Source organism: Carcharhinus amblyrhynchos, chromosome 11 (genome assembly GCF_965287045.1).
Source record: "Carcharhinus amblyrhynchos chromosome 11, sCarAmb.v2.hapA, whole genome shotgun sequence".
Taxonomy (NCBI): domain Eukaryota; kingdom Metazoa; phylum Chordata; class Chondrichthyes; order Carcharhiniformes; family Carcharhinidae; genus Carcharhinus; species Carcharhinus amblyrhynchos.
In genome coordinates, this window is record NC_137334.1 from 82,438,936 (window position 1) to 82,460,184 (window position 21,249).

The 21,249-nt window shown below is 42.4% G+C and overlaps 3 protein-coding genes across 5 annotated transcripts in view; 1 reads left to right on the forward strand and 2 right to left on the reverse strand.

The window, feature by feature from the left end:
* The window catches only part of ptpn4a (protein tyrosine phosphatase non-receptor type 4a), a 307,923-nt gene extending 304,316 nt beyond the window's left edge, over positions 1 to 3,607 (reverse strand). Inside the window, exon 1 of the mRNA XM_080199483.1 lies at positions 3,535 to 3,607. The gene's annotated coding sequence lies outside the window, so the exon portion shown is untranslated. The remainder of the gene's footprint in view (positions 1 to 3,534) is intronic.
* A 1,939-nt stretch (positions 3,608 to 5,546) lies between these two features.
* On the forward strand, positions 5,547 to 9,496 carry LOC145349765 (fibrinogen-like protein 1-like protein). Its single transcript, XM_080198308.1, has 2 exons — positions 5,547 to 5,730; positions 8,357 to 9,496. The coding sequence occupies exons 1-2, from the start codon at positions 5,547 to 5,549 to the stop codon at positions 9,037 to 9,039; spliced, it is 867 nt and encodes a 288-aa protein (XP_080054434.1). The 3' UTR covers positions 9,040 to 9,496.
* A 5,582-nt stretch (positions 9,497 to 15,078) lies between these two features.
* On the reverse strand, positions 15,079 to 20,461 carry tmem177 (transmembrane protein 177). 3 transcript variants are annotated; one of them, XM_080199487.1, is made up of 2 exons: positions 20,396 to 20,461; positions 15,079 to 17,737 (listed from the first exon to the last, which is right to left on the reverse strand). In XM_080199487.1, the coding sequence occupies exon 2, from the start codon at positions 17,706 to 17,708 to the stop codon at positions 16,773 to 16,775; it is 936 nt and encodes a 311-aa protein (XP_080055613.1). In that variant the 5' UTR covers positions 17,709 to 17,737; positions 20,396 to 20,461; the 3' UTR covers positions 15,079 to 16,772. The 3 variants fall into 3 exon arrangements, with proteins under 3 accessions (XP_080055613.1, XP_080055612.1, XP_080055614.1); XM_080199486.1 differs by lacking the exon at positions 20,396 to 20,461 and adding an exon at positions 17,877 to 20,074; XM_080199488.1 differs by lacking the exon at positions 20,396 to 20,461 and adding an exon at positions 17,873 to 20,073.
* Between the last annotated feature and the right edge of the window lie 788 nt (positions 20,462 to 21,249).

Below are 21,249 nucleotides of genomic sequence, written 5' to 3' on the forward strand. Positions count from 1 at the left end.
GTTCTTATCACTTACATCTTCAACTGGCCACTCAGGTTCCAACCACAAGCTGAACAAGCAAGACGAAGTCAAGTAATTTCAATTACTGACTGGATATGGATCACTAAGTAGGCGTTAATCCCACCTGCAAACCAATTCCAAAGATTGACCATCTGCCCGGTACGCTCCAGAAAGATTTTAGAACTATATTAGCCTGGCTCTGGACCCCAACTACCAGGCCGCCATTCTACAAGCTGACAATTTACAATTCGATTACAAGATCCGACTTTCCTTCAACTATCAACTACCAATACCGTGGCTTTCTCAGAGCACCAGGTTGGAATAAAACAGCACAAAAGGCCATTCAGCCAATCAGCTCTTTTAAAGGCAATCTGGTTAGTTAGGCTGCCCTACTCTTTCTCCATACCTCTGCAATGTTTTTTCTCCTTCTATCTATCCACTTGACCCAATACTTGAGGACATCAATAATTCTCATTCTTGAGATCTAGTACTGTGTCATTTAAAACTGCATCATCTCCCAGCTAACCATGATCCTCCCATGATCATAAACCCCACTTCTAAACTCTCCTATCTGGGACTCTTCATCATCACTCGATTGTACTCTCACCTCCCCTGCTGTTCCCTATTCAGATCCTTATCGTTTGCTTTTTGATCTTTACAGCACACCAAGACAACTTGGGTCACAGTCATAGACTCATAGAACCCCACAGTGCAGAAAGAGGCCCTTCGAGTCTGCACCGAACACAATCCCACCCAGGCCCTACCCCCATATCCCTACATATTATACCCACTAATCCCTCTAACCTACGCATCCCTGGACACTAAGGGGCAATTTCTTAGCATGGCCAATCAACCTAACCTACACATCTTTGGACAGTGGGAGGAAACCGGAGTACCCAGAGGAAACCCACGCAGACACGAGGAGAATGTGCAAACTCCACACAGACAGTAACCTGAGCCGGGAATCGAATCCAGGACCCTGGAGCTGTGAAGCAGCAGTGCTAACCACTGTGTTATTGTGCTGCCCACGGTATTTATTTGTGTCATAAATGACATAAACTCAGTGTGTAACACTGTTTTGAAAAATTCTTTCATGGGATGTTCAGGGGGTGGGGGGGCAGCAGGTCACTAACAAGACCAGCATTTGTTTCCATCCTTTAATGCCCTTGAACTGAGTGACAGTTAAGAGTCAACCACAAGGCACAGTGGTTACCACTGCTGCCTCATGCCCTGTTTGTGAACAGAACTCCCACTTACCTGATGAAGGAGCAGCGTTCCAAAAGCTAGGGCTTTTGCTACCAAATAAACCTGTTGGAATTTAACCTGGTGTGTTGTGAGACTTCTTACTGTGTTTACCCTGATCCAACGCCGGCATTTCCACATCATGACTACCATTGACGCCTCACAGCATCAGGACCTGGGTTCGATTCTCTGCCTAGGTCACTGTCTGTGTGAAATTTGCACGTTCTTTCATGTCTGCGTGGATTTGCTCTGGTTTCCACCCACAGTCCAAAGATGTGTAGGTTCGGTGGATTGGCCATGCTAAATTCTCTCTCAGTGTACCCAAACCTGTGCCAAAGTGTGGCGACTCGGGGATTTGCACAGTAACTTCATTGCAGTATTAATATAAGCTCTCTTGTGACTAATAAATAAACTAGTTTTATTGCTGCAGATCTGGAGTAACGAGTGGGATAAATCAGGTAGGAACAGCAGATTTCCTTTCCTAAAAGACATTAATGAACCAGATGGATTTTTACAGCAAATGATGAATGCTGAACTGGCCAGCATTACTCAGACTAATTTTATATTCTAAGTTTATTAATTGAATTCAAAGTCCACTGTCTGCCCTGGCGGAATTTGAACCAATCTCTCCTGGGCCTCTGGATTACCTATGCAGTGATGTTATCATTGTGCCACCTCCTTGACTGCTCTATGATGTCCAACAGGCTGGTTCGCCATCCTCTTGACTGCCCATCACAATTGTTTGAACTCCTGCTGTTTTCTTCTTTTCTACCTGACGCAGCCAGTGCAACTCTTATAATAACTTCTCCTTCCAACCCTGTATAGTCAATTCAGGATCTCTCAAAGCATCACCCACCTATATGCTTCGACGTTCTTTCCCAAAGTGTAGGCATGGAATCAGTTTCTCTATGTATGTAGATGATACCAAGGCTGGAATTTTACCACCCTACCCACCATGGGAACTGAAGTGGGCGAGGGGTGGACAATGGGAAGGTCCGTTGACCTTGGAACGAGAGAGGCCATAAAATCCCACCTGCACCTCTCTGGCATCAACCTCAACTCCCAATAAAACTGTGACATTAGATTGTTGTCCCTTACCAGATGGGTTAAGTTCAAAATCGCCATTCCCATTTTTAAAAACTCCTCCATGCCTCATCCTCAAAAACCCTCTTCAAATCGTACATGCCTGGCTCCATTTTTGATAGCCTCTTTTGAATTTCTATTCCAATGTTTTATCTTTGTGTGAAAGCCCTCAGGTGCTTGAAACATTCATTTTAAACACCTCCATATTACTACAACTATGTCCACTTTCAAAAGTCTTTTCAAGAGCCACCTTTTGACCATATATTACCATATAACCTATTTTCTTCTAAGCTATTTCCTGACACAAATGTGAGAATTACATGCTCAGTGACCTGACTATGGTCACTGGATAGGTAATCCAAAGGCCCAGGTGGGGATTGGCTCACATTCCACCAGGGCAGACAGTGGAATTTGAATTCAATTAATGAACCTAGAATATAAAATTTGTCTGAGTAATGCTGGCCAGTGCAGCATTCATCAGTTGTTGTAAAAATCCATCTGGTTCATTAATGTATTTTAGAACATAGAACATTACAGCACAGTACAGGCCCTTAGGCCCTCGATGTTGTGCCGGCCAGTGGAACCAATCTAATGACCCTCTAACCTAAACTATTCCAATGTTATCCATATGCCTATCCACTGACCATTTGAACGCCCTTAAAGTTGGCGAGTCCACAACTGCTGCAGGCAGGGCATTCCACGCCCTTCCTACCCTCTGAGTAAAGAACCTACCTCTGACATCCGTCCTATAATTACCACCCCTTAATTTAAAGCTATGTCCCCTCGTGTTAGCCATCATTATCCGAGGAAAAAGGCTCTCACTATCCACCCTATCTATCCCTCTGATCATCTTGTATGCCTCAATCAGGTCACCTCTCAACCTTTTTCTTTCTAATGAAAACAACCTCAAGTCCCTCAGCCTTTTCTCATAAGACCTTCCCACCATACCAGACAACATCCTGGTAAACCTCCTCTGCACCCTTTCCAATGCCTCCACATCCTTCTTATAATGCAGCGACCAGAACTGTATGCAATACTCCAAGTGCGGCCGCACCAGAGTTTTGTACAGTTGCAACATGACCTCACGGCTCCGAAATTCAATCCCTCTACCAATAAAAGTTAACACACCATACACCTTCTTAACAACCTTATCAACCTGGGTCCCAACTAGACACCTTCCTTTTAGGGAAGGAAATCTGCTGTCCTTACCTGATCTGTCCCCCTTGTTACTTCAGATCCACAGCAATGTACTTGACTCTTAATTGCCACTCAGTTGGAGGGCATTTAAGGATAAGAAACAAACATGTAATTGCCATATGAAAATAAACCATGACCAGCAAACCATTTACAAGCCATCTCCAGTCTCTGTGAGAAGTTTGAATCATTATTTAATTTGTTTGACAAATGTATTATTGAGTGATTTCCCAAAATGATTGACTCTGACACCTATTAATATTGTAACATGGAGAAATACTGAGATTCCTTTAACTCTCTGCTTGAAGATGTTGGTACAGTGATCTTGAAAGAACACAGAACAAAGCACAGGAACATACCCTTTGGCCTTCAAGCCTGCGCCGATCAAGATGCCTGTCTAAATTAAAACCATATGCACTTACAGAGTGCATATCCTTCCATTCCCATCCTTTCCATGTATTCATTAGTTACCCTTTAAATACCATATTGTATCTGATCCCACCACCTCCCCTGGCAGAGCGTCCCAGACATTCACCACTGTCTGTGTAAAAAACTTGTCTCGCACATCTCCTCTAAACTTTTCCCCACACACCTTAAACCAATGTGCCCTAATACTTGACTTTTCTACCCTAAGACAGAACATCTGACTATCCATTCTGTCCAGGCCACTCATAATCTTGTGGCCCTGTATCAGGTCACCCCTTAATTTCCTTCGTTCCAGTGTGAACAAACTGAGCTTTTCCAATCTCTCTTCACAGTAGGACTAGGGGGCACAGCCTCAAGATAAAGGGGAGGCGGTTTAGAACGGAGTTGAGGAGGAACTTCTTCACTCAAAGGGTGGTGAATCTCTGGAATTCTCTGCCCGTTGAAGTGGTGGAGGCTGCCTCGCTAAATATTTTTAAGAAGCGGGTTGATGGGTTCTTGATAAGAGAGGAGATTAAGGGTTATGGGGAGAGGGCGGGAAAGTGGAACTGAGCCACAACAGATCAGCCATGATCTTATTGAATGGCGGGGCAGGCTCGAAGGGCTAGATGGCCTACTCCTGCTCCTATTTCTTATGTTCTTATGTTCTTATATCTGATACCCTCCAGGCCAAGCAACATCCTGGTAAACCTCTTCTGTACCTTTTCCAAAGCATGCACATCCTTCTGGTAATGTGGCAACCAAAATATTCTAAATGAAGCCTAACTAAGGGTCTGTACAGCTGGAGCATGACCTGCCAATTTTGATACTCAATGCCCCAACCGATGAAGGCAAGCATGCCATGTGTTTTCTTGACTACAAGACTGAAAGATGAGAAGTATCAAATTAATTTAACTGGTTATGTTTATATTTGAATATATCTCTGAAAACGTAGACCAGTTTAGTCTTTTTCCTGATTTTATGTCCGTTTAGCCTTTTCTTAAAATTGCAAATAATTATATTAATTATAGTTAAGTTTGTCTTTCTGAAATGTGCATACAACAGTGTTACATTAGAGCACAAACAGGTTAGGGCTGGTATGGGTTAATTGTTAACCCTAATTTTATATAATTGTGCAAGGCAAATACTTTAAAAAGTATCTTCTCAAATAAAGAGAAGAAGGTCCACTAATGCCGAAAACCCATTCAATGAAAAACTAAAATTACAGCACCCAGGATATTTTTAATTTTGCTTCAGCAAACAAATGTAGTCAAACAAATGTAGTCATTTTTAGGTGAGTGGTTTACCTGATACCTACATATATCTGTGGATAAAAGATAAGGTAACAGCTGATAATCCCGGCAACATATTCCAGCTGTTAACGTGTTTACCACATGTTCAATGTAAACTTCAATATCTATGAACTTCTAGTTAATTTTTAATGGTGAGGGACAACTTAAAATCAGATCTTCTGTATAAAAGCAGTCAGTGAGCCCTCCTAACTTGGTTCCTGTTTAAGTTTCTCCTAGCAAGACTCTCAGTAAGTGTGGAGAAATTTGCTGTAAATCTAAAAGTTAATTTGTAAGATTAACTAATGTACTTCATCCCCTTGCAGGTTTGCAATCATGGATTTCCGCAATCAGTTCATGGCTTTCACAGTTATCCTGCTGTCTGTCCAGCATCTTGCTTTGGCAAGTGCGGGTGTACTAACATATGAACAACTGCGATATAAAGTAGCTAATTCTTTTATGGTACATTCAGACCAAGTGAACAAGATCATAAATGTGAGAGATCTACTGCTGAGAAAAGGTAGGCCATTTCAATGACTTTTTTCTGAAAACTTTGATGTGAGTATAGTTGAGTTTTCCTTCTTAGCTTGCACAAAGCAGGCTAAATTAGGGGGCAGCATTACATTTCTGTTCCCAGTAATTATTATCAAGCGTTCCTATGTCTGATATGGTGCAGCTGGCCATGGAATAGAAATTTCTATATTCTGTCCTCATCAGATCAGGAGCAAACTCATTGCATTCACCAGTATACATTTTCCACTTTGAACATTCACATATAGTCTTTAAAAAAAAATCAGTATTTTAGAGTTGTTTTGTTAATCATCTCAATTTGTACTGATTTTTAAAGAGATTTCACAATCAAGGACAAATTGGTTTTTACTTTTTAATTTTATATAGTGTATCAATGTTGGCACAGTGACTAGCATTGCTGCCTTACAATGCCAGGGACCTGGGTTTGATTCCTGGCTTGTCTGTCTGTGTGGAGTCTGAACGTTCTCCCTGTGTCTGCGTGGTTTTCCTTCAGGTGCTCTGGTTTCCTCCCACAGTCCAGAAGATGCGCTGGTTAGATGCATTTGCCATTCTAAATTCTCCCGAAAGGGCGCTGGAGTGTGACGACTAGGGGATTTTAATAGTAATTTCATTGCAGTGTAAGCCTACTTGTGACACAAATAAATGAGCTTTAACCTTGATTTGAATGACAATATAACCCCAATTTAAAATGAAAACAAGGCTAACACATTTTTCATTTAATCGCTCAACAAACAGATGCTGTGAATGAAAAAAGAGTTCTTAGGAGGATAAGCATAATGTAACCTAGAATTTCAGTTTGTCCTGTCCACAAATCAGTTTTAATTCTTTGGTTCTTTAAGACAATTCCAAATGGAAATATTTGTCTTTGGCTATTGTAAATGTAAGAAAGTTGAGGGCACAATTTTTTGATATTCAGTGATGGCGTGCAGAATATTGCACCATGGTTAGTCCTGGAAAATTTTATCATAAAATAAATGGTTCGCACTGCTGCCTCACAGTACCAGGAACCTGGGTTTGATTCCCAACTTGGGTCACTGTCTGTATGAAGTTTGCCTATTCTCCTCGTGCCTGTGTGAGTTTCCTCTGGGTGCTCCAGTTTCCTCCCACAGTCCAAAGATGTGGGGGTTAGGTGGATTGGCCATGCTAAATTGCCCCTTAGTGTCAGAGGGATTAGTCAGGGAAAATGTATGGGGCTAGGGAGATAGGGCCTGGGTGGAATTTTGGTCGGTGCAGACTCAATGGGCTGAATGGCCTCTTTCTGTGCTGCAGGAGTCTGATTCCATAAATGTTAGTGACATTTGTAACAAGTTTCTTTTTTTAAGTTTATTTATTAGTATCACAAGTGGGCTTACATTACCACTGCAATGAAGTTACTGTGAAAATTCCCTAGTTGTTACACTCCAGTGCCTGTTTCAGGGAGAATTTAGCATGGCCAATGTAAGTTTCTGTCTCCTATTAAAAGAAAAATATTTGAAACAAAAGGAAAAAAAACCCCAAAAGTGGTTTTTAACAATAGGCAAAAAACGTCCCCAGTAGCTAGTGACTAATTGAACTGACAATGTGACTTAGACTGTAATTATTTCCATACCCTCAGGATGGTCCCAATCTGTGAAACACTGGAGTTACACTCTAAGCATAGTCACCCGGTTTTGTGATGCTGTTGTGTACACAGTCAGGCTCCCCCGCCCTTCCCGCACCCACAAAATCATATAAATGGATACTAGTGTTGATTGAGGGATGACAGTGGGAATAGAACCAAGGGATTATTATATGCATTTTTAAGGTTCATCTTCTTATTCAAGTTGCATCAAGAAGACAACACAGTAGTCAGTGGCACAATAGTTAGTACTGCTGCCTCACAGTGCCACAGAGCTGGAATGACTGTGCGGTGACTGCATATTCTTCCTGTGTCTGCGTAAGTTTCCTCCGGGTGCTCTGGTTTCTTCCCTTAGTCCAAAAGACGCGCTGGGTAGGTGCATTGGCCATGCTATATTCTCTCTCAGTGTACCCTAACAGGTGCCGGAGAGTAGTGACTAGAGAATTTTCACAGTAACTTCATTGCAGTGTTAATGTAAGCCTACTTATGACACACTGATAAATATACTTTAAAAACTTTCTGAAATTGATCTCAGCTTAACTTGTGGTTCAGAGCTTGGATCCACATCTTCAAAGAGGGGATTGATCTCAACTGACCCAGAATGATCAGAGCTACCTGACCCCCCGTGGTATCTATGTGACTTTAAAATTGCATTGTCAGTTAACACAATTTATATCTTGTAGCAGAATAATCACTAGTGTTAATGATATAAAAATACTATCATCTCCAAATTATCCTGAATAACAACATAGCAAATCTGCTAATTATTAAATAAAATGAAAGGCAACTAATTTTTCTAATTTTACAGTATAATGGGAAAGATTAAAATTCAACAAATAGCATACTTGATAAAGATGCTTTGGAGACATTATTTTATCTTGCGTTGCACATTTATATGCGATGTTATGCCATCTTCTTAAAGTTATTGAATGTATTTAAGGACACAGGGTAAATCATAGACTGCAATTCATGCAAAAATACACATTGAAACATGTAGCAAAAATTCTTGTCATTACAGCACAAGCGAAGGATTGTAGGGAAGTCTATGAACAAGGTTACAACGAAACTGGCCTCTATGTGATCCGGCCTGAGCCGACTGGCAAAACGCCCCCAATTGTGGTTAACTGTGAGATGAAGTATGACTGCGGTGGATGGACTGTTATTCATCGGAACAGCAATCAGAGCGAACTGACATGGAATGAGACGTGGACTACATACAAGTATGGGTTTGGGAACATTCTGGGTGACCACTTTCTTGGCAATGAATACATTTACTTCTTAACTACCCAGAAATGGTATAAAGCAAGAGTGGTTTTTACTGATGCGAGTCGTGGGGAGAGCTATGCAGAGTATGACATCTTCCGGTTAGGTAATGAGATGACACGCTATAAGCTGCGTCTTGGTGCCTACAAGGGTGGTGCTGGTGATGCATTGGCTACTAATAAAAACATGGTCGATAATATGCCATTTAGCTCAAGAGATAAAGACAGCGATGGTGATGCAGTTAACTGTGCTTCAAAGTATGGTGGTGGGTGGTGGTATGACTCTTGCTCTTCCAAAACCCCTTTTGCCATGTTGACCCAAAAAGAGAACATTCACTGGGAACCGTTCTGCAAAAACTGTTATCAAGTTTATGTCGCGGTCAAACCTGTCACCATGTTTTGCCCCCGTGAAGGTGTTAAAGCGCGGGTGAAGTACTAGTCTTACTGTAAAATGCAATTGCTCTTTTGTAAAATCAGTTACTGGAGCAATACAGCCAAGATTCTCTATGTAGGTACTACTGCTGTAATCTAGAAATAAATTCACTGAAACACCCATGTATTGTATTTGGTTACTGAAGTTCATTTTAGTAAATAAACCAATAAGGGGGCTGCATCCTTCTCTTGTATAAACACAAAGGGGCAAATTTTAATTTTCATCATTGGAAAAAAACTGACAGTGACCTCTTAATCACCTGTCTTGCATTATGAAAAGATATAAAATTGAGGGAGCCGCATAACTAACGGATTGATGCACTACTGACAGTCTGGCAGCCATGTTCAAATTATCCAAAATGTTATCCAAATTAAAATGTTATCCCACAACTGTGAAAGATGCAGTTCTTTTTTGTCCTTTGGGGAGTTAAGAGATTGATTGCACCTTCTGCTTCCACTGAGAAAAAGCAAGCCCATGACCCTAACACTCACTGCCCCTCACTTCATCAGGGCCTACAAGTGTGCCTACTGGTATAGCAACTGCCCTAAATTGGTGCAGTGGAAAACAGATTTCTCTGGACCACCAGCTTGATAGGCACCAAATCACAAACATTCACCCCCCTGCATCACCGATGCTCGTTCGCAGCAGTGTGTACTATCTACAAGGTGCACTGCAGCAATCCACTAAAGATCCTTAGACAACTCCTTCCAAACCCCCGATCACATCCATCTAAGACAAGAGCAGCAGATACATGGAAACATCAACACCTGCAAGCTCCCCTCCAAGTCACTCACCATCCTGACTTGGAAATATATAAAGTAAGTTAAAGTTTATTTATTAGTCACAAGTAAGGCTTACATTAACACTGCAATGAAGTTTATAGTGAAATTCCCCTAGTCGCCACAGTCTGGCACCTGTTCGGGTCAATGCACCCAACTAGCACGTCTTTCAGAACGTGGAAGGAAACCGGAGCACCCGGAGGAAACCCATGCAGACGTAGGGAAACTCTATACAGACAGTGACCCAAGCCAGAAATCAAACTGGGTCCCTGGTGCAGTGAAGCAGCACTGCTAACCACTGTGCTAAGTATTGCTGTTCCTTCGCCATAGCTGGGCTAAAATCCAGAAACTCTCTCCCTAATGGCACTGTGAGTCAACCCACAGCATGTAGACTGCAGTGATTCAAGGAGTCAGTTCACCACCACCTTCTCAACGATAATTAGGGATGAACAATAAATGCTAGCCAGGCAGCAACACCCACGCCCCAAGAATTAATTTTAAAAAATAAGGAAATCACGATAATTATTCAGATGAGGTCTGATGCTTCTTGGGCCTAAGGATTCCAATCTGCTGAAAACCCAGCATCCATTTGAGACCCCAAAATGAATTTTCCTCCCAAATGTCACCTTATTCAATAGCACAGGTAGGCACTTCAGCGCCCTAAATCCAGCAAATGATGGTGGTATTTATTGATTTTAGCTAATTATCTGCACTATTTCTTCTGAGCCTGTAGCAAATGCAAAGCTGGCACATATCCAGGAAATTTTCAATCGTCATTGACTTGAGGATGAGGTGATGAAGTTAGGATAATTAATTTTGTGTAGGGAGCAGTCTGAAAAATGGCATAACTGAACAAAATGCTGCAGCTTTGCTAATCCATTAACACAAATTGTCTTTTGATATATTCATGGATGCAAGCTTTGCTGGCAAAAAAAGCATTTATTGCCCATCTCGATTTGTCCTTGAGAAAGGGATTGGTGAGACACCTTCTTGAACTCCTGCAATCAGTGTGACTGAGGTTATAGGATTTTGACCGAGCAATAATGAAGGAATAGCAAAATAAACTTCCAAGTCAGGTTGGTGTGTGGCTTGGAGAGGAACTTGTAGGTAATGGTGTTATCATGTCCTTGCTCCCTGTTCTTCTACTGGGTGATGGAGGTTATGGGTTTGGGAGGTGCTGTCAAAGTAGGAAATTGTAAACCAAAAGTACAACAGTGCTGTTTGGTGGTAGAAAAAAAATATTGTCAAGGAAAAAGATTAGTTTGTGCACAACACCAATAAGACTATAAGACATAGGAGCAGAAGTAGGCTTTTCAGCCCATCAGGTCTGTTCTGTCTTTCAATGAAATCATGACTGATCAGATATGACCAGCTTCAACTCCACTTTATCCCCATAATCCTCGATTCCCTTACTAATTAAAAATCAGTCTCAGCCTTGAACATATTTGACAACCAGCCTCTACAGCCCTCTGCAGTAAAGAAGTCCAGACTCACTACCCTCCAACAGAAAGGAAGTAGGCGACACCGACTCTGAGATTATGCCTTCTGGTCTTAGGCTCTCCCATAGGGGAAAATATCAATCAGAACAATGTGTTGCATTTTGGAAAGTCAAATCAAGGTAGGAGTTTCATGGCAAATGGTAAAGCCTTAAGAATATAGGGAGCTTGAAGTTCAGGTGCACGGTTCCATAAAGGTGGGATGACAGGTAGATAAGGTTGTGAAAAACCTAGCCTTCATGAGTCAGGGCATTGAGTATAGAAGTAGGGATGTTGCAGTCATATAGGACGTTGGTGAGACCGCACTTGGGAATATTGTGTTCAGTTTTGTTCATCTTGCTATTAAGAGGGATGTTATTTAACTGGGAAGTGTGCAGAAAAAATTTACAAGGATGTTGCCAGGGCTCAAGGGACTGTGTGAAAGGGAGATATTGGACAGGCTAGGACTTTTTTCTTTAGAGCATAGGAGACTGAGGGGGAAACATGTATGTGTACAAGACCATGAGAGGCATTGATAGGGTGAATGCACTCAGTCTTCTTCCCTGGGTTGGGTAATCGAAAACGAGAGGGCAACAGTTTAGGGTAAGAGGGAACCTTAGGAGGAACTTTTTTTAAGAAGGTGGTACGCATATGGAATGAGTTGCCAGTGGAAGTGGTTGAGGCAGGTACATTGACATCAAAAAGCATTTGGATAAATTCATGGATAAGAAAGGTTTAGAAGACTATGCGCCAGGTGCAAGGAAATGGGGTTAGCACGGATGGACATTTTGGTCAGTGCTGATCAACTTGGGATGAAGGGCCTGTCTCCGTGCTATAGGACTCAGTGTGTATGGCTCTAACCTCTTAGCATCTACCCTGCCAGGCCCCGAGAATCCAGTATATCTCAATAAGGTCACCTCCCATTCTTCTAAACTCCAATGAGTACAGCCCAACCTATTCAACCTCTCTGCAAAAAAAAACTATCCATACCCAAGTGAACCTTCTCTGGACTATCTCCGATACTAGGATATCTTTCGTCCCCAAACGTCAGCGTAAATGTTCACATTGTAAAATGGGGCAAAGCCATTCAAGCAGTTTTCTGCTTTAGCACCAACTGCTGATCCATCCCTGAATTTCTACAAGCTTTTTCCGATACAGCTATCAGTTCCCACTCGTGTATTTAAAAATAAGGCAGTGGTATTGCTGCCATGAACTTATAGGTGTTCCACCCAAATGGGGTTATGTTGTGAGAAATACAAGGGATAGCTGTTTCCATGACCAACTGAATGAAGGGCTTTTGAGCTTGAAGATTACTGAACATTCCAAGATTAACTCCTGCATTTGTGGCTTGGTTCTGACTGACTGTGAACATGCAGAGCCCTGCTCAAATTTTGAAATCTAATCCACACTTGGGGCACCTCAATAGCAGAAATGACATACATTTGTGGGGACAGGATTCCAGAGCATAGGGCCTAGGTAATTGGCATCTACATCAATGGGGACGAAGTGGAAAGGGTCGAGAATTTCAAGGTTTTAGCTGTCCAGATCACCAACAATCTGTCCTGGTTTCCCCCCCCTCCTCCCAATGCTGACACTATAGTTAAGAAAGCTCACCAACACCTCCACTTTCTCAGAAGACTAAGGAAATTTGTTATGTTAGTTATGACTCTCACCAACTTTTACAAATGCACCATAGAAAGCATTCTTTCTGGTTGTATTACAGCTTGGCATGGCTCCTGCTTTGCCCAAGACTGCAAGACACTTACAAAACGTCAAGAATATAGCCCAATCCATCATGCAAACCAACCTCTCATCCATTGACTCTGTCTACACTTCCTGCTCCCTCAGCAAAGCCGCCAGCATAATTAAGAACCCTACACACCCTGGACATTCTTTCTTCCATTGGATACGGAAGTCTGAGGTCACGTACCAACCGACTCAAGAGCAGCTTCTTCTCTGCTGCTGTCAAGCTTTTGAATGAACCTACCTTGCATTAAGTTGATCCTTCTCTACACCCTAGCTATGCTTGTAACACTACATTCTGCACTCTTTTGTTTCCCTCTCGATGAATGATATGCTTTGACTGTATGGCGCGCAAGAAACAATACTTTTCACTGTATGTTAATACGTAACAATAATAAATCAAATCAAAAATATCAGAAAACAGATCATTGCAGCCTTCTCTTCCAATTTTGCTCAATTGGCAGAATCCTGAACTAATAATCCAAGAGACCGCATATTTAAATCCGACCACTGGAGTTTGAGAATCTGAACTGTTACTAAATATATTAAAATATCATGTTGCAAAATATAATTAATATCAGGAACAATTAAGTTATTGCATTATCATAAAAGCCCAACCATTTCATTAATGTATCTTGGGGAAGGGACCCTACCAATTTTCACTCAATCTGGTCTTTAATGGACTCCATGTTCACATAAATTTCCCTCTGATGTGGCCTAATCACCCAGTTGTCAGGGATGCCTGAGATGGTCAATATATGTCAGCCTTGACCATGATATTCACATCATCATACTGAAGAAAATTTGTGAGCCCTTTATTTGTTTGTGTCAGTTGCTCCAATGGAAGAGTCTTGAGAGGTGTTATAAATTGACATGAGCCAGCCAGTATCTTGATTTGGATGTGAACTCAGCTTGCCTGTTCACTGCTGTTCCCTAGAAATCTTCAGTGAGACTTCCTAATGCTGGGCTCTAATTTCCACCATTAACACTCCATTTTTAAGACAAAATCTACATCTACAATGGTTAAGCAAATGAGTTAACTCACAAGAGCTCTGAAGGCTTCAGGTTTGTAGCAGGCAAAGATTTGCCGTGCCGCAATGTTTGGAATTTTGGGGCCTGTGTTCTTGGCTCAGTGCATGAAGTAACATAATTGTATATATTTAAGGGGCAGGAATGGCTTAGCAGTATTATTAATCCAGAAGATGGCACAGTGATTAGCACTGCTGCCTCATAGTGTTAGGGGGCCAGGTTTGATTCCCAGCTTGGGTCACTGTCTGTGTGGACTTTGCACATTCTCACTGTGTCCGTGTGGGTTTCCTCTGGGTGCTCTGGTTTCCTCCCAGTCTGAAAGATGCGCTGGTTAGGTGGATTGGTCATGTTAAATTCTCCCTCAATGTACCTGAACATGCTCCAGAGTATTGCAACTCAGGGATTTTCACAATAACTTCATTGCAGTAAGCCAACTTGCGACTAACAAATAAACTTCTTTAAAAAAAACTTCAAGAAACTCAGCTAGTGTTCTGGAAATCCGGCTTTGAATCCTGCCACAGCAGATGGTGGAATTTGAATTCCAGATTCCTTTTATTGAATTAAGACTCTACTGACGACCATGGAAACCATTGCCAATTCACGGAAAAATTCATCAGGTTCACTAATGTCCTTTCGGGAAGGAAATCTGCTATTGTCATCTGATCTGGCCTACATGTGATTCGAGAGCTATAGCAATGTGGTTGACTCGCAACTGTCCTCTGAAATGGGCTAGCAACTCATTCAGTTCAAGGGCAACCAGGGATGAGCAATGAATGCTTGCCAGTCAGCGACACCCACATCCCATGAATGAATTAAAAAAATACATAAAAAGAGATGTTCACCTTCTGTATTGTAATGCTTTAGATATTGTTTCATGGGTATACACTGGCAATTGTCCCTTTCCAAAACAGTCTACTGGTATAATTAAAGCCCTACTCATCTTGCAAATACAACAAATCCATTTTCTACAGGGTGAGTTTTGGTGGCTGAATGCACCAGCAATGAGGCATGGGATCCAATACAGCCCGGAATGCTAAAAGAAGCAATTCTTTATTTTATACAAATCATTGCAGTCAGCACATAAGTTATGTAAGTTAGTCTGTCTTCACTTAAGCGAATAAATAAAGAGTGCAACAAGAGAGAAAGAGAACCGGTCCTGCAGAAACATCACAAAATTCTTAACATTCAGATTTTGGAGATACAGATTATTCAGGCAGGATGCAAATATTGCATTATCAATATGTTAATGATTTAGAGTGCAGCACTTTCAGTAACTGATATGTGTACATGCCAGTGAAACATTCACCAATCAGCATAATGGGAGCTCAAGGTAGGGAAAATCAAGTTGGAAGTACTTCTTGCAGATGTTCTACAGCAGAGATATTAAAACATGCCTTGGTGACAGCTGCAAAAAATCAAAGCCTGTTCAGCTTCCTAACACTCACCTGGCACTTATACACTTAATTAATGTGAACACATTATTTGCAATATTTTTTGAAAGTCTCAAACTTTGGGGCAACTAACTCTGCAGCCGATTTATTTACTCTTCCTGCATTTGTATTCCTGATCCATGTGCACTGCTTAGATTTCATAATCATTTTCAGTGTCAGGGAAAACTGGGAAAGCTAAAGCTTCCTAATGTTCCCATCTCAATTAATTATCCAAATTCATGGTCTTGCTGTTGACACTGATAAAGAGGTAGTCCAGCCACGTACATGATGTCTCTCTCTGACCCGAGTTACTTCATCAATATGGACGGAGATGTTTCTTGGACAAGTTTTTCCTGTTCCGGCAATCAGACTGAATTGAGCATCAGTTAAGACTGACATTCAAATTCAGCTCTTTCAGTTCTCAAGAGTTTTCACTCTTGTTTAGCCCACAGTGCTTAATCTGCAATTTCCATTAGAACAGCTAATCTGCAACACCTCTAACAACTATGTATCCTGAAGAAGAAAAAGAAGAAACCAGAGACAATGGTAAAGTGAAATTGAAGAGAATTCACTGACATATGGTAATATGCAAATAAGGGGCAGCACGATGGCACAGTGGTTAGCACGGCAGCCTCACACTGCCAGGGATCTTGGTTCGATTTCTGGCTTGGGTCACTGCCTGTGTGGAGTTTGCACGTTCTCCCCGTGTCTGTGTGTTTCCTCTGGTTTCCTCCCACAATCCAAAGATGTGCTGGTTAGGCGAATTCTCTCTGTGTATCTGAATAGGGGCTGGGATAACTGAAAATTTTCACAGTAACTTCAATGCAGTATTAATGTAAGACTACTCATGACTAATAAATAAACTTCAAAAATTAAGTACTATCAGATCAATTTTCCTTTATGGGATGAATCACTGGCAAGGTCAGCATCCGTTGCCCATAACTAATTGCTTTTCAGAAAAGGGCGTTGAGCCACCTTCTTGAACCACCTGCATCTGATGCAGGTACACCCACAAATGTTCTTAGAAAGGGAGTTCCAAAGTTTTGACCCAGAGACAGTGAAGAAACGGCGACAAAGTTCCAAGTCAGGATGCTGTGTGGCTTGGAGGGAAACTAGCAGATGGTTATATTCCCAAGCATCTGCTGCCCTCATCCCACTAGGTAGGGGTCACAGGTTTGGAAGGTGCTGTTGAAGGAGTTTGATGAGTTGCTGCAGTGCATCTTGTACACACTGCTGCCACTGTATATAGGTGATGGAGAAAGTGAACACTGAAGTTGATGGATTTACATCCAGCAATCTCTCAGGGTATTTTCAATCATCTCTTTTCGGGAAGTGTATGGAGCATGTTTTAGTCTGAACCAATGCTTTGGGAACAGATTTCCATTTGTTGCATACATTTCCACTCCTTTTTTACCCAGTAAAGAACGAAACGTTCTATTCCTTGCAAGTACTTTATCATAAAACTCAATACCTCCTTCAGCATAGTTCTTTGATATTGTAGCTGTTTGGTGGTCTGATTTGTAGTCAAGCCAGTGACTAACTGCATCAGAAAGAAGAAAATAACCTACAAGTCCCACTGCTGCTACAGCCAGGTTATAAAAGCCACGTAATAATAAAGGGCCAGAGTAAAGACCAAGGGCTTGTTTTGCTGCCACCCCAGTCAGATATGTACCTGCCAAACAGGCTGATCCCACTAGTGAATGAATGAAAGGGCTGTTACTCTGCAAATACATAACCTCTCTTGCAATGGCAAACTTCTGCGCATCAGATGAGAAGGTAAGGGATTCTCGGAGGGCTTTTCCAACCTCGCTGTCCCACTTGACATCTTTGCCGTTGATCATGACAATTCGATTGGTTATCCCCTTCCCTTCGTCATCTGTGCTATTGAAATTGGCAGGGATGCCAACGATAGCACCAGCTGGCAACCAAGGAAAGCCCGCACTCACTGGCTGAAAGCTGAAGGCAGCAAACGCTGAGTAATTCTGAGTCGAGCTCACTCCGGCATCTTTAAGCACTTCCTGAAAAGTGTCTTGCAACTTGTCCGAAAGTTGAGCGGGGACCCCTCGTGACCAAGCTTGGTACAGCTTTCCATATGTCCGCTGGGGGAAAATATGGCAGAAAGCATTGGCAACAAACAGGCCTCCACAGGAAACAGCCAGCAACTTTATTCGATGCTTGCTGGCAAATATAGTAAGTTTCCTAAAAAACTGACTTGCCATCACCCAACTGTATATAGGAACTTGTTTATCTGTAAGAGATAATATCACATTTAAACATCGGTTAGCACACAAACCAAATGCTTTAAAATAACAATTTCAAATTTTTTTAACAAAGTAATTTGAAAGTAACACTTTCCTATCATCTACAAACATGCATTTCTTACCTACAGTGACTCATGGTGAAGTAATGGCTGAGTTTTAAAATCCTCATCCTGGTTTTCAAATCCCACCATGCCCTCATCCATCTCCTTCAATCCCACAACCACCTCCATTGCTTATACAATTCTAGCCTGAGTATCCCTGATTTAAATCACTCCACTCCTGATGGCCATGCTTTCAATGGCCCCAGTTCTGAAATTTCCACCTTAACATTCTCTGCCACTCAAAATATTCCTTAAAACCAACTTTTTAACCCTAATAAATGCAAGGTAATGCACTTTGGAAGAAACAAGACAAGGGAGTATTTAATTAATACAAGGACACCGGGAAACTCAGAGCAGATGGACTTTGAGGTACTTATTCACAGACCTCTGAAGTTGGCAGAACATGTGAACAGGGGATAGTTAAGAAGGCACATGGGCCACTTGCTTTCATCAGTTGGGGCATATAAGAGCAATAAGGTAATGTTGGAACTGTACATCGGTTGGGCTACGGCTGGAATACCGTGTGCAGTTCTGGAAGGATATGATTACAGTAGAAGGGACACAGAAGAAGTTGATCAGGATGTTGCCTGGGATGGAGCATTTGAATTGGAAGGAGTGACTGGATAGGGCTTGGATTGTTTTCTTTAGAGCAGACAGGCTGGGGGGGAAACATGATTTGAGGTGTATAAGATTATGAGGGGTATGGACAGGGTGAGTAGGGAGCAGCTGTTCCCCTTGGTTGAGGGGGGTCAATCACAACGGGTCGTAGTTTAGGGTAAAGGGCCAGGAAATTCTGAGGGGATGGGTCAAAGGACCTTTTCTGCGCTGTATGACATTTTGACAAAGCTTTTTGTCATTCAGTGGTCTCTTTATGTGGTTTGCTGACAAATTTTGGGATCTATCATGAAACTTAAGGCACTACATAAACACAAGTTACTGTTATCACAAGTATACAAAGCTTTGCTTTCTCTAATTAAAACTTTGTAAGGAGCCACTGTAAAATGGCACTGTCCACTTGTGCTTTAGAGGAATGCAGAATGTTACAGCACAGAGGTAGGTCATTAAGCCCACCGTGTCCTTTGTTTAACTTTTCATGGGATTTCATAGCCTCAATCAAACTTAAGATCTTGAACAAATGGGCCAGTGGGCAGATGGAGTTTAATTTAGACGAATGCGAGGTGATGCATTTTGGTAGACTGAACCAGAGCAGGACTTACTCAGTTAATGGTAGGGTGTTGGGGAGAGTTACAGAACAAAGAGATCTAGGAGTACTTGTTCATAGCTCCTTGAAAGTGGAGTTACAGATGGACAGAATGGTGAAGAAGGTATTTGGCATGCTTGGTTTCATCGGTCAGAAGACCCGAGTACAGGAGTTGGGACGTCTTGCTGAAGTTGTACAGACAGTGGTATGGCCACACTTGGAATACTCTGTGCAATTCTGGTCACGTCATTATAGAAAGGATATTATTAAACTAGAAAGAGTGCAGAAAAGATTTACTAGGATGCTATCAGGACTTAATAGACTGAGTTATAAGGAGAGGCTGAATAGACTGGGACTTTATTTTCTGGAGCGTAGAAGGCTGAGGAGTGACATTATAGAGGTCTACAAAATAATGAGGGGCAAAGACAAGGTAGATAAGTCAATATCTTTTCCCAAAGGTAGGGAAGTCTAAAACTAGAGGGCATAGGTTTAAGGTGAGGGGGGAAAAACTTGCAATTAGTGGTATTCTCATACATCTGCTGCCCTTGTCCTATGTGCATCACGATGGTGAGCACTGCTGTCTCACAGTGCCAGGGACCTGGGTTTTATTCCCAGCTTGGGTCACAGTCTGTGTGGTGTTTGAACGCTCTCCCCGTGTCTGTGTAGGTTTCTTCTGCATGCTTCAGTTTCCTCTCAAAAGTTCAAAGACATGCTGGTTAGGCTATGCTAAATTTTCACTCACCGTACCCAAACACGCGCTGGAGTGTGGCGACTAGGGGGATTTTCACAGTAACTTCACTGCAGTGTTAATATAAGCCTACTTGTGACACTAATAAATAAAGTTTAAACTTCCGGATGGCGCTGCCCTTGTCTTTCTGGGTGGCAAAGGTCGTGGATACCACGGAAGGAAGCTTGGTGATTACCTCAATACCAGTCTGTGTAATCTGTCCTCATGGGGTCATCAAAACCCCAACAACGTCCCTCTGGGTGAAGCTGCACCGCAGCAGCTCCAGCCCATCTCCAAAGCCCCATTGTGGGGAGAGGGGAGGGTGGTGTGTGGTGTGGGGTGGGTGTGTGGGGGTGTGGGGGGGGGAAGGGTGTTGTGGGGGGTGGAAATCACAGTGATACACTATTGTGAATGGAGCAGCAAAGCCAGACCCGGGGCCCAGTCATCAGCTACAGCCTGAGCCCCGTCCTCTCTCTCTCTCCTTCCCCTCCACTCCCCTCCCCCCGTCCCCGCAACACCCTGAGCCGCCACATTCCCGACCGAACAAACCCATCGCTCTCCACACTCTCACTCTCCTGCTTCCCCCCCTGACCACTAACTGACCCTCCATCTTTACCTCCGGCTCCAAGAAACCGCAAAACATCAGCACGCACACGCACTGTACGGCATTCGCATGAACCGGAATACGGCAGGAACACGTGATCCCGCCACCAACAGGAATGAGGTCGTTGACGCCGCCATCTTTGTGAGGTCCGGGACTGAGGGCGGATCAATGGCCGGCCATCTTTGTAAGGTCGGGGGCTGGAGGCGTATCAATGAGCGGCCATCTTTGTAAGGTCAAGTCGATGAACCATTTTTGAGGAATGGCCACCTTTGTAAAGTAGACTGAATTCATTAATGATTGTATGCTGTAGCGCACCTCATGGGAGATGTTAGTAAATAATCATGGTAAAATATGTTTTAAGAGTTAATTTTGTTAAGTAACATTGGTACCACTCAAGTGCCAGGCCATGACTATCTCCAACAAGAGAGAATCTGACCATATCCCCTTGACATTCAATGGCATCAACATCACTGAATCGCCCACTGTCAATATCTGGGGGGTGGGGTTATCATTGACCAGAAACTGAACTGAAATGATCATATAAATACTGTGGCTATCAGAGTAGTGGTGATGTGGAGATGCTGGTGTTGGACCGGGATAAATACTAGTGGTGTTTGCTACCAAATAAAACTTTTGGACTTTAACCTGGTGTTGTGAGACTTGCTACCAGAGTAGGCCAGAGCTTGGGAATTCTGCAAAGGGAAAAAACATTCCTGGAGTATCCAAAGCTCATAGAACTCATAGAATGCTACAGTGCAAAAGGAAGCCATTCTGTAAAACTTGGCAATGACTGGTACTGGTCCAAACTGGAGTTTCTTGTCTAGCTGGGATCAGTATCAGTATTTCCCTAGTTTTTTTCCTTCTGT

Bases quoted from the DNA above. Each gene is read 5' to 3' on its own strand.
- LOC145349765 (XM_080198308.1), top strand. From the start codon at position 5,547: ATGGATTTCCGCAATCAGTTCATGGCTTTCACAGTTATCCTGCTGTCT. The intron at 5,731-8,356 runs GTAGGCCATTTC...TTGTCATTACAG, and splicing joins AGATCTACTGCTGAGAAAAG to CACAAGCGAAGGATTGTAGG.
- tmem177 (XM_080199486.1), bottom strand. From the start codon at position 17,949: ATGAGGGCATGGTGGGATTTGAAAACCAGGATGAGGATTTTAAAACTC. The intron at 17,738-17,876 runs GTAGGTAAGAAA...TATCTCTTACAG, and splicing joins TTACTTCACCATGAGTCACT to ATAAACAAGTTCCTATATAC.